The 9,700-nt window shown below is 53.1% G+C and overlaps 1 protein-coding gene across 5 annotated transcripts in view; it reads right to left on the bottom strand.

The window, feature by feature from the left end:
* Positions 1-4,891: 4,891 nt before the first annotated feature.
* Positions 4,892-9,700, bottom strand: part of CHD2 (chromodomain helicase DNA binding protein 2) — a 134,601-nt gene continuing 129,792 nt past the window's right edge. For all 5 annotated transcript variants that reach the window (XM_088024952.1, XM_028122121.2, XM_028122120.2 and 2 more), the window contains one exon: positions 4,892-7,890. In XM_088024952.1, the coding sequence (XP_087881078.1) occupies positions 7,557-7,890 (334 nt within the window). In that variant the 3' untranslated portion in view covers positions 4,892-7,556. The remainder of the gene's footprint in view (positions 7,891-9,700) is intronic.

Here is a 9,700-nt window from a genome sequence, read left to right as displayed (position 1 = left end):
GGTGCTTGGGTGACGGTGGAGGAAGCCACTGAAAGAGGCAGTGACAAGGTGGCCCTGAGAGGTGGGAGGAGCTGGGGTGGAGGCCAAGTTCTAACTCTCCTGGATGTGTGACCTGAAGTCTCGAGGCCTCCTAGCCTTTATGAAGACGAGATTATTAAAATACAAGAAAGCAATGGGCCGGGCCCAGAGCTCAACCCCCAGTAGCCATCAGCAGATGATGGTCTCTGCTCACAGGTGCATCCCCCCATGTGGCTTCATTTACTCTCAAGTCTAGGCCACCAACAGCTCAGGGTCCCCAAACATACCTGGCGAATGTTCAGACCCCTTCCAGGGGCCAATATTTCTCCAGGCCCTTCCTCCATGGCTGGAGTTTTTATCATTCATGAGGCTAAATATAAATTCTTAATTGTAATAAATTGTAATTATAGCTCCTTTCAACCATAAAACTCAGACACGTTTACTAATCAAGCCCAAACAAAACTACAAAACCATGTGATGAAGGTGGGGTTGTCCAGGCCCCCGTCATTGATGCCAGGGAGTGACTCGGGTCCCCTCTACTTTTCACTCTTTGGACCCTGTGAGACCTGTCACCGTGCGTCCCCCTGTCCCCTTGGGTAAGGAGCACTGACCCCTTGGCTCCGATACAACCCTAGAGTCCTGGGTTCTTTTCTCCTTCCCACTCTTCCAAATGATCCAGGGTTTGCTGAAATTACTTCTTTAAAATGTTCATCAAAATGGAAACCCTGGTCTGAGCCCCCGCCTGCTCAGCCCCCCAGGGCCCCTTCTCTGGGCATCTCACAAGACACGGCTCCAAGCCCAGCCCCCGCACGGCCCACGCGGAGGCCACAGCTGTGACAAAGTGGAGGCACCAGGGTGGGCCGGGGCTCTGATGGCATCTGTGGGCGCAGGGCAGGGACAGACGGGAACGGAAACGGGAACAGCAGGGGCCGAGAAGGCTGCTCAGAGGAAACCACGATTGAATTGCATCTTGGAGATGAAGGAGATTCGTCAGGCAGGGGGAGGTAATGGAGGGGTTAGAGGGACCGCAGCCTGGAGACCAAGCTCTGCAACGAGTATCTGCAAGAGGATGCATGAGCAGGTGGGGGCCTCCCGGAGAGTGACCAGCAAGGGCAGGTCACAGAGGGCTTTGGCCCCAAGCCAGGGAGCTTAGAGCTAAGCGGAGGGTCGGGGGAGCTGCAGTGATGCCTGGGCCTTGTGGCTCGGGACGTCCCTCTGGCGGCCACACGGAGGGGAGAGGGGGACGATGCCGGACCCCGAAGGAGCAGGAACCCGCGCGTCCCCCAACCATTGTGTCAGTGAATCAGGGGCCGCCTGGACGGAGAGGGCGGGGCCACGGCCGGTCAACCCCGCCCCCGCCCGGGCCTCCAGCGGCTGGAGCAGGTGAGGCTGGCCTCGTCCCGCCGCCTCTCCTCTCCCCCATCCCGTGTCACACTTCCTGCAGGGGTGAGGTGGCTCCCCGCCCCTGGCTCCCGCGTGCGCTCTGCGGCCAAGGGAGGCCGCCCGCCAGGCCAGAGGAGTGACGGGGAGCCTCTCCTGGGGGTTCTGTAAACTTAAGTGTTGGCCGCAAGGCAGGCTGTTTGTGGAAATCTGCTGCCCCCTGCAGGAAGATTCCAGAACCACATTCACTCAGGACCCTCAGTCCGGGAAGGAATAAGAACTAACTGCCCCTCTTCCAAACACGAGGGGTAGGCCCCCAGCTCTGGTGGCCGGAGTGGTCTCCGCTGGGCCTGAGGATGTCTCAACACCGCCCTCTGAGGACGACAGGTGCCAAGCCTATCTCACCCACCCTCAGTGACCTTACTCGTTCCACCAGAGCCTGGCAAACTCCGTTTACGCGACTTCTGTAGTTGCGGCTCGCAGAGGGAGAGTAAGCCCGAGAAGGCCGGCTGGTTCAAACCCAGTTCTGTCCCCTTCCTAGACCCATGCCTCCCCGACCGTCCCCCCCGTCCCTATGCCCATCTCCTCTTTTCTTGGCACTTAAGTGACATTTTGTCCTGTTGTTGGGTCTAGGTGTGCCCTGCCAACCCTCAGCTCAGAGGGTGGGGCCCCCGTCCTGGTTTGCCGAATGTGCGTCCCCAGCTTCCAGAACAGGGCCTGGCCCACGGGAGGCGCTCAAATCTTGGTCAAGGGAAAAACTTTCTCTCTTGTGACTGTCTAGTCCCCACGGCACTGTGAGCTCCCTGCTGGGCCTTCCTACCGGGGTTTAATCTCCTCCTAGAGAGAGCCCTCTTCCTGGGCCCCTCCAGTGAGCTGGGATCCGAGAGGAGCAGCCCTGCTGGTCTTGGAAGGTTCTGGGCTGACGGCTGCTGGGGCCGAATGCTAAGCTGGGGCTGCCCTCTGGGCTGGGCAGGTGCCCTCCTCAGTGTCCCCATCCTCTGCCCTCCCAGCAGGGACTGGTGAACACTGTCTCCCTCTGGGTAGGTCTTAGGGGGCGGTTTACAGGCCTTTAGCTAACACCGCGCTCTCCTGGTAAAACCACGTGAACCTGAGAAGCCAGCTCCTTCGTGTGCAAATGAAGATGCGCAGGCCACCTGCCCAACTGCACACAGGGAGTGGCCGAAGGGAGACAACGCACGCCCTTCCTGCCAGCCCCCTGTAGACCCCCCCGGGCCCCCCCAAGGCCACCATGGTGCACAGGGTCAGCGCAGACCACGCTGTAGCAATGACAATCCCCTTTTGGGTCACAAAAAATTTTAAGAAAAAGATACCAAGTGCGAACCCTCCATGGGGCAGCTGGCCCCAAGCGGGGGAATATTTTGCCTGCTTTTGAGGGGGAAAGCCTGCAGGTCGCAGACTCGCCCGTGTTCCCGCACAAAACCAGATCTCATGGCCACACAACTGACCGGGAAACACCCAGCCCTCGAGCCTAAGGAGGGGGGGTCCCCCAGCACCATGAGGGGCCTGATTTCTACAGCACCAAGAGTTTTTATTGGGTCGGGCTCCGTCTCTTCCCCAAGGCAGGGAACAGAACAAATACACAGGCAGGTTGGGAGGCAACGGGCCGAGCGGGATTCCAGCCTCAAGGTGTGGCGGGCAGGGCCGGCGCAGGGCGGGCGCTAAGACGGGGCCTCGAAGGTAGACCTGGTGCTGCTCCTTTAAGAGCCACAGGTTAGAATCCCGAGTCCAGACCCGTCTGGCAAACTGCAGGGCCTTATGTTTCAATAAGTGACCTTCTGTTGGTGCTAATTGAGGAGGACTTGCTTTGATGCCAGACGTGCGAGGCCCGCCAGGGAGCAGGGAGGGGGCCGGGGCCTGCTTCTTCCAGTAAAAGGCAGGCTTCTTGGCAGCCATGGGTTTAGAAGCCGCGTTGCTATTGTAAATCATAAGCTGATTATTGCAGCGCTTTAAAGTTTCCCAAAGCGGTTCCAGCCGAGCTGTGAGTTGCAACACGATTGCTAGTTGGTTTATCGAGTTATCAGCAGGAAGAACCCTCGACTCTTGAGTCTTTGACTCAAGAACTCTAGGCGCTACGAATCCCAGCCTCTCCTTCCCGCCCAGACCAGGATGAGCGAGGGCCCCTGCCACCAAGCCTCCGGGGCTGACAGTCACAGGAGCTAACTGAGCAAACACACGGGTTTATTTGGTATCAAGAATTAAGAGCTTTGCAAAGATCAGAGTTTGGTTTTGCAGTCCCCAAAGTACTAGCAAAACCCCTTGGGTCTGGCAAACTCCTCCAACTCCTACTCAGACGGGATCTCCACCCGCGGGCTGTGCCACGCTTCCTCTGTCTGGGCCTCGCAAGGGTTGAGCCTGCCCCTGTGCCAAATTGCTAGAGTTAACATTTGTGTCAATGTTTCCATTATAAAATGCCTTTTTTCCCCCTTCATGAATATATAACCCAACTGTTAAATTACCCTCAAGGCAGTGGGCTGGCAGACACAGTGTTTTCACTTCCTCTGGATAGGGGGCGGTGCGGGACAACACGGGTCTTCAAATGCACCTTCCCGGGCTCCTGGGCTCCATCCCCGGCACCAGCAACGAGGGAAGCTAAGGGAGGCTCTGCTCCATCAGGGGCTGCAGCTCCTCTGGCTCAACCCTCCTCACCCTGCCCGGTGCAGGGACGCGGGCTGAGGACTCCAGCTGCTCGGCTAGGGGCTGTTACCCGCGGCGGGGGCTGCTCAGGGACAATCTCAGAAACCTGCGGTGGTCAGGTCCCCGGCCCAACACCACAGCTGGTGCCGGAAGGAAAAACGATGAGACTTTTAAGAGGCTCCATTTCAGAAGCCAGCAAGCAGTCTGAAGGACCCAGCGGCCAAGGGAAGGCAGGAGCCAGGGGTGCAGCCAGTCAAGAGTTCACGCCGACGCCACGCAACGTAACAGTGTTCGCCCGATTCTAAAAATCCTTAGTAACACTTTTTAATATACAAGAATCAAAAGTACAGCAGTTTTACAATGTAGGAAAATTTAATACATACTATATAAACAACATTATTTACATCAGAAATCACTAGGACAGTGGCATTTTTCACAAATATAAATTAATTACTGTTTAGTCAACAGGTTTTAAAAGTCCACAATTTTACAATAAAGAAAAACCACCCGTTCCCCAAACGTGTGGGGTACGGACGGACTAAAGCAGCCTGGACCCTTGGCCTGGCTCTCTCCGCCCGACACGGCAGCCCTCAAACAAGCCGGAAGACCACTGGCGCTGGGCCCCGGGCCACCGCTCCTGCTGACGAGTGGATTTTGGTCTGTAGGATTCCAGTGTCCCTGTGTGAATTCATAACTGAATCACGTGTGCACCGCACGTCCTGACACAGCTCTCGGGCATCAGGCTACAATGTCTGCAGCACGATGTGAGAAGTGTTCTGGTTTCCCGTGGAAGGGTTAAAGGAATGACGGGGCCGGGGGCGGGGGCGGGGGGGGGGGGCAGGGGCCATCAGATCAGGCTCTGCGGAGGGCCTAGCTGTTTCTCTCCAGTCTCTGAAAAAACCACAGTGCCATGCCTGGACTTTCACGGCATCCTTGTGCAGGGTATTTCTTACTCAGATCTCAGGTGATGCTAACTCCCCACCCTCTTCCTCAACCCCTGCTGTTTCTACCCAATCATTAAATCCTTCAAAGCCAGGCTCTGCACAATACCACCCTCGCCAATTCCTGGGGCAGTTTACCCCATCCACAAGGGAGAGAATTCCTACCTGTGCAAATGTGTTTGTGAAAAAAGCATACAATATACTGATTCAGGTCAATGAGGAAATGCCTTTTTCCCAACCCAGTCTTCAAACATACTTCAACACCTAAAATAGTTGCTTTTATGGGGATACTGTAATTTTATAATCAATTTAACACTGATCTGGTGAATATTGCCTTTTGCTACATCATATGGCACTAAAAGTCCTGAATGTAAACAAAAGGAAGTTCCTTTTTCTTCATGATGAGACATCTTTGGGAATAACTCACATCTCCTACCAACTTCAGAGAAAATCACCCTTGCCGAATTTTGAAATTCAGGGCCTCCTGTAAGGGAAGGGTGACGCCGTGCCTCCCAGAGGACACAGCCTGACTTCCCAGGGGAGAGACATGCTGGGGCTCATCCCTCCCCCCCCATCCCAAAGGACCAGGCAAGCCAACCTAGCCTTCCTCTTTGGCCTGGGCAAGGAAGACACAGGGTAGTGTCAGTACTGTCAGCAAGAAGCTAAGCTGGTGGTGGCCAAAGCGGTGACTCTCACAGAGCAGTCACAGTGGGATGACTGTGGCCAGGGGCGCCTATGCATTCCTTTGGGCTGTGCCCCGGGCCTGCTGCCCCACTATGAGCCCACGCTGAGCAACGCTAGTACCATGAGGAGATGAGTAAGGATGGGACAAGAACCACTAAGCTCCCAACACGAGCTATGAGGACCCAGAGTCTGCTCCGGAACTCACGCCTGGCCAGCCCCAGGATGCTGCGTACAGCAAGCAGCAATGACCCACCAAAGCCATGTGTGCTCCACTGGGGTGCTGGGACTTGAGGATTTCTTAGTAAAGGCATGAATGGTGCTTCCCAGGGTACCAGCAAGTAAGTGATGATCATTTTATGAAGTCCTCACAGGTTAGTTCAGGGAGTTTAACCCTGTGCGTGCCCAATGGGAAGGTTTTCACCAGCTCTGAGCCTGGACACATTTAGGCACGGTGTAGGTTCAAGTCAGTTATTCCATCCAGAAAGGCCTTTGGATACTCAAACAATACTGGTGATATCTAAAATGAATAAAACGGAAGGCCCAGTATCAGAACGAAAGGAGCCTGATGAAGTGGGTGCAACCAACTTGCCTTCTGACTCCGTTCAACCCTGGCAGGACTTTGTCAGCGCAGTCCCCTGTCCTTGGGGGCTTCCTAGTTTGCAAAAACTTTAACTTAGGTTTATACTTTCTTTGATCTCATTCTAAAAAAACACCAGAGTTCAATTCTACTCATGTCCGACTAGCTGTGGGACCCTGTTCCCCACAGGTCACTGAGCTTCACCTGCCCACCCGCCACACGGGGTCAGCAGACGTGTGCCACGCGCCATCTACTTCTTCACGCTGCGCGAAGGGAACTAAAGTCACTACGAGGCAGCTGCAGAGACGGAGCGGGCACAACACCCAGAGCCCCCCTCCCCCAGAACCCGCTCCCCACCTGCACCTGGGCACCTGCCAGCAGCAAGCCTCCCCTTCCGCCCTGGGCCCTGGGCTGACACTTCTCATCCCAGGATCAGAAATCCACCAGGGATTCCGAGCCCCTGGCCTCACTGCCCCCACCCTAGCCCCGCTGTCAGCCCACTCTCAACCAAGCTTGAAGACCCACACCAATGCCAGTGCTGCCCCACTCACAGTACTCAGGAGTCTACCAAGCAGGCCCTGGCTTCCGTGGCACCAGGGCGGAGGCAGCCTACTCTGGAGACCAAGTCTCTGAAATATACAGATAGTGTGGGAAAAATTAGTGTTGGTCGGGAAGGGGCCGCTGGGGAAGCTCTTCCCCTCTGTCCTCCGGCAACACAGGTGTCAGGCTGAGGCCCGAGTGTGAGGTTTCTCCCAAGAACACGTCTGAGGAGCGTACCTGCTCCCCTTCAAGTCCCATTGGCGAGACCCATGCCCCGCTCCCCATCAGCAGCATCCGTCACGTCACAGTGAAGCAAATCGTGTGCCGTCCCAGCAGGTCCCGGCAGCCTGCACACACACGCTCCTACCCAGCCCACCGCACCCAGGCTCAGGGTGCACGGACCCCGGCGACAAAATACTCATGACTCTAAGAGCCTGTCTTCCTTCCCTGGGGAAATACAGCCCACGAAGCTGGTACATACACAAAAGTCACCTCTTCCTCCTAGCACCCATCGCAGTGACAGGCCAGAACCAGGCTGGAATGGGATGGGGTGTCAAAGTGCAGGAGTGGCGACCCAAACCCAAGCTGGACCAAGTGAAAGGCCCCCACTCCTTGAAGTGCTCCTTCCGCCGGCAAGCTGACAGCAGCAGCATGTCCAGAAACTCCGCTTGCTGGTCTAGGTAACTGGCTCCTACTGGATCAGACCAAAAATATCCAGGTGCTTAATGACTCTTGCTCTCCCCTTCTTGCCCAGCTGTCCTTTATGTTTTCCGAACATTCCAGTTATAATCTGGGTTGTTTTTCTGTTCTAGTGATCTCTCCAAAGGAGACCTGTGATCCAGGGGTGACTTGGAATCGTGAGGAGACTTCTGAGAAGGGGGCGAGCGAGGGTCTGAGACTGCAGGGTGCAGGGGAGGCAGGGGCTGTTTATACTCCCCCAGTTTGTCTGTGTGGAAAGAGCGGTAATGGTCCGAAGGTCCTTGGCCATGGTAGCCCATAGGGGGGCGGTGGTCAGACATTCGTCGGAAATCCTGCTGGTGGTAATTTTGAGGCCGAAATTCATCGGATCTCCTCCGCTTAGAGTCATGATGGTGCCTGAAACGGAGAGGCAAGGATTAGCTGAAAAGACCAAACCCATCCCTTTCTTCTTCGTCCACTGGCTCTTCCTCATGCACTCATATTCAAGGACACTTCCAAAGAACTCGAGAGTCTACAAATGCTTACATTACTAGGAATTGGGGGGGAAAAAACCCACAAAAGTAGTAACAAAGGGCTATTTTACAGTTACTGGCAAAACACAACCTATGAAATGACATAAGCCTCAAGTCTGCAATGAAACAAGTACAACTTGAATCACTGGTGGCTTTGTAAAGCCGTACTCCCTTCAGGAAAACTGGCAAGATCTACAAACGTTTTCACATTCTTTAACCTGGCCCAGGAGAAAAAGAGCCACGGAAATTATTTGAGAAGTTATTAGTAACAGTAAAAGCCACAATCAACCCAGTCAACAATAAATGAAAGGTTAATTAAATTATTTTAAAAATTGACTCAATATGTGAAGAATATTAAAATTTTTAATTAGCACCACAGTAAACTGCTTGTTATCCTATTAGAAAAAAATTGGTACTAATCAACAACAAAAAGACAAACAACCCAATTCCAAAAATGGGCAAAGGACACGAACATTTCTCCAAAGATCTACAAATGGCCACTAAGCACATGAAAAGAAGTTGAACATCTTTAACAAAACAAATCAAACAAACAAACACACACACAGAAGGTACCCGTTGGCAAAGAAGTGGGAAAATGGCAACTCTGGTACATTGCTAGTAGGAGGATAAAATGTTTCAGCCACTGTGGAGAAGTCAAACACAGAACTCCCATATAACTAAAAATTCCCTCCTAGGCATATACCCAAAATAACTGAAACAGGTATTCAAACAAATACTTTTACACCCGTGTTCGCAGAGCACTGTTTACAAGAGCCAAAGGTGGAAACAATTTGAATGTCCATCAATGAATAGATAAAAAATACACTACAATGGAGTATTATTCAGCCACGAAAAGAAAAGAAGTACCAGCATGTGCTACAATGTGGATGAGACTCAAATATGATGCTACATGTTCAAAGAATCCAGCCACAAAAGACCACATCTTGTATGATTCCACTTATACAAAATATCCAAGGGAAGTAAATCCATAAAAACAAAATACAGATTGGTAACAATCAGGAGCTGAGGAGACAGCAGAATGGAGTGAATGCTTAATGGTTATGGAGGTGTTCTTTGGGGTGGTGTTTGGAACTTGAGACCGAGATGGTTGCACAACATTGTGGATGTATTAAATGTCACTGAATTGTTCCCTTTAAAATAGTTAATTCATATTATGTGAATTTCCCCTCATTAAATGAGAGAGAGAGAGAGAGAAAGAGGGGACAAAATGTATAGAACAATGGTTTTCAAGACACCAGATGTCAGGTAAACAAAGAACAGTGATTCCCTGAGGGATGGAAAGCAAATGAGACGAAGCTCATAATAAACCCCGCACTGCCTTGAGACAGTTTCCAGGCCTCAGCACAGGGGTAGGGAGACTTCCAGAATTAGCAGGCAGGGGCAGAACCAAGGCAGCTGGAGTTCAAGAGGATGGAACGCAAAAGAGAATTCTGCACACAGAAAGAAGTTCAAAGACCTGCAAACGGCTTCCCTTGGGGATTCGGTGAACACCGTTTAGGGTGTGCATGTGAAGAAACTACCCAAGGCCAGGAAATAACCACCCGGAAGGCTGGCGGCGCAAGTGCCCTGTTCTCACCAGCTATACCAGAAAACCTCAAGTTTCAAGGGACATCAGTAGAGTACCATGAAGCGTCCCTGCCTCAGTGGTGGGAAAAATTAGCCCTTGCCAGAGA

Source organism: Eumetopias jubatus, unplaced genomic scaffold, assembly GCF_037043125.1.
Source record: "Eumetopias jubatus isolate StellerSeaLion01/CBP00866 unplaced genomic scaffold, mEumJub1_p1.0 scaffold_7, whole genome shotgun sequence".
Taxonomy (NCBI): Eukaryota; Metazoa; Chordata; class Mammalia; order Carnivora; family Otariidae; genus Eumetopias; species Eumetopias jubatus.
This window is presented reverse-complemented; position numbering and strand designations above follow the sequence as displayed.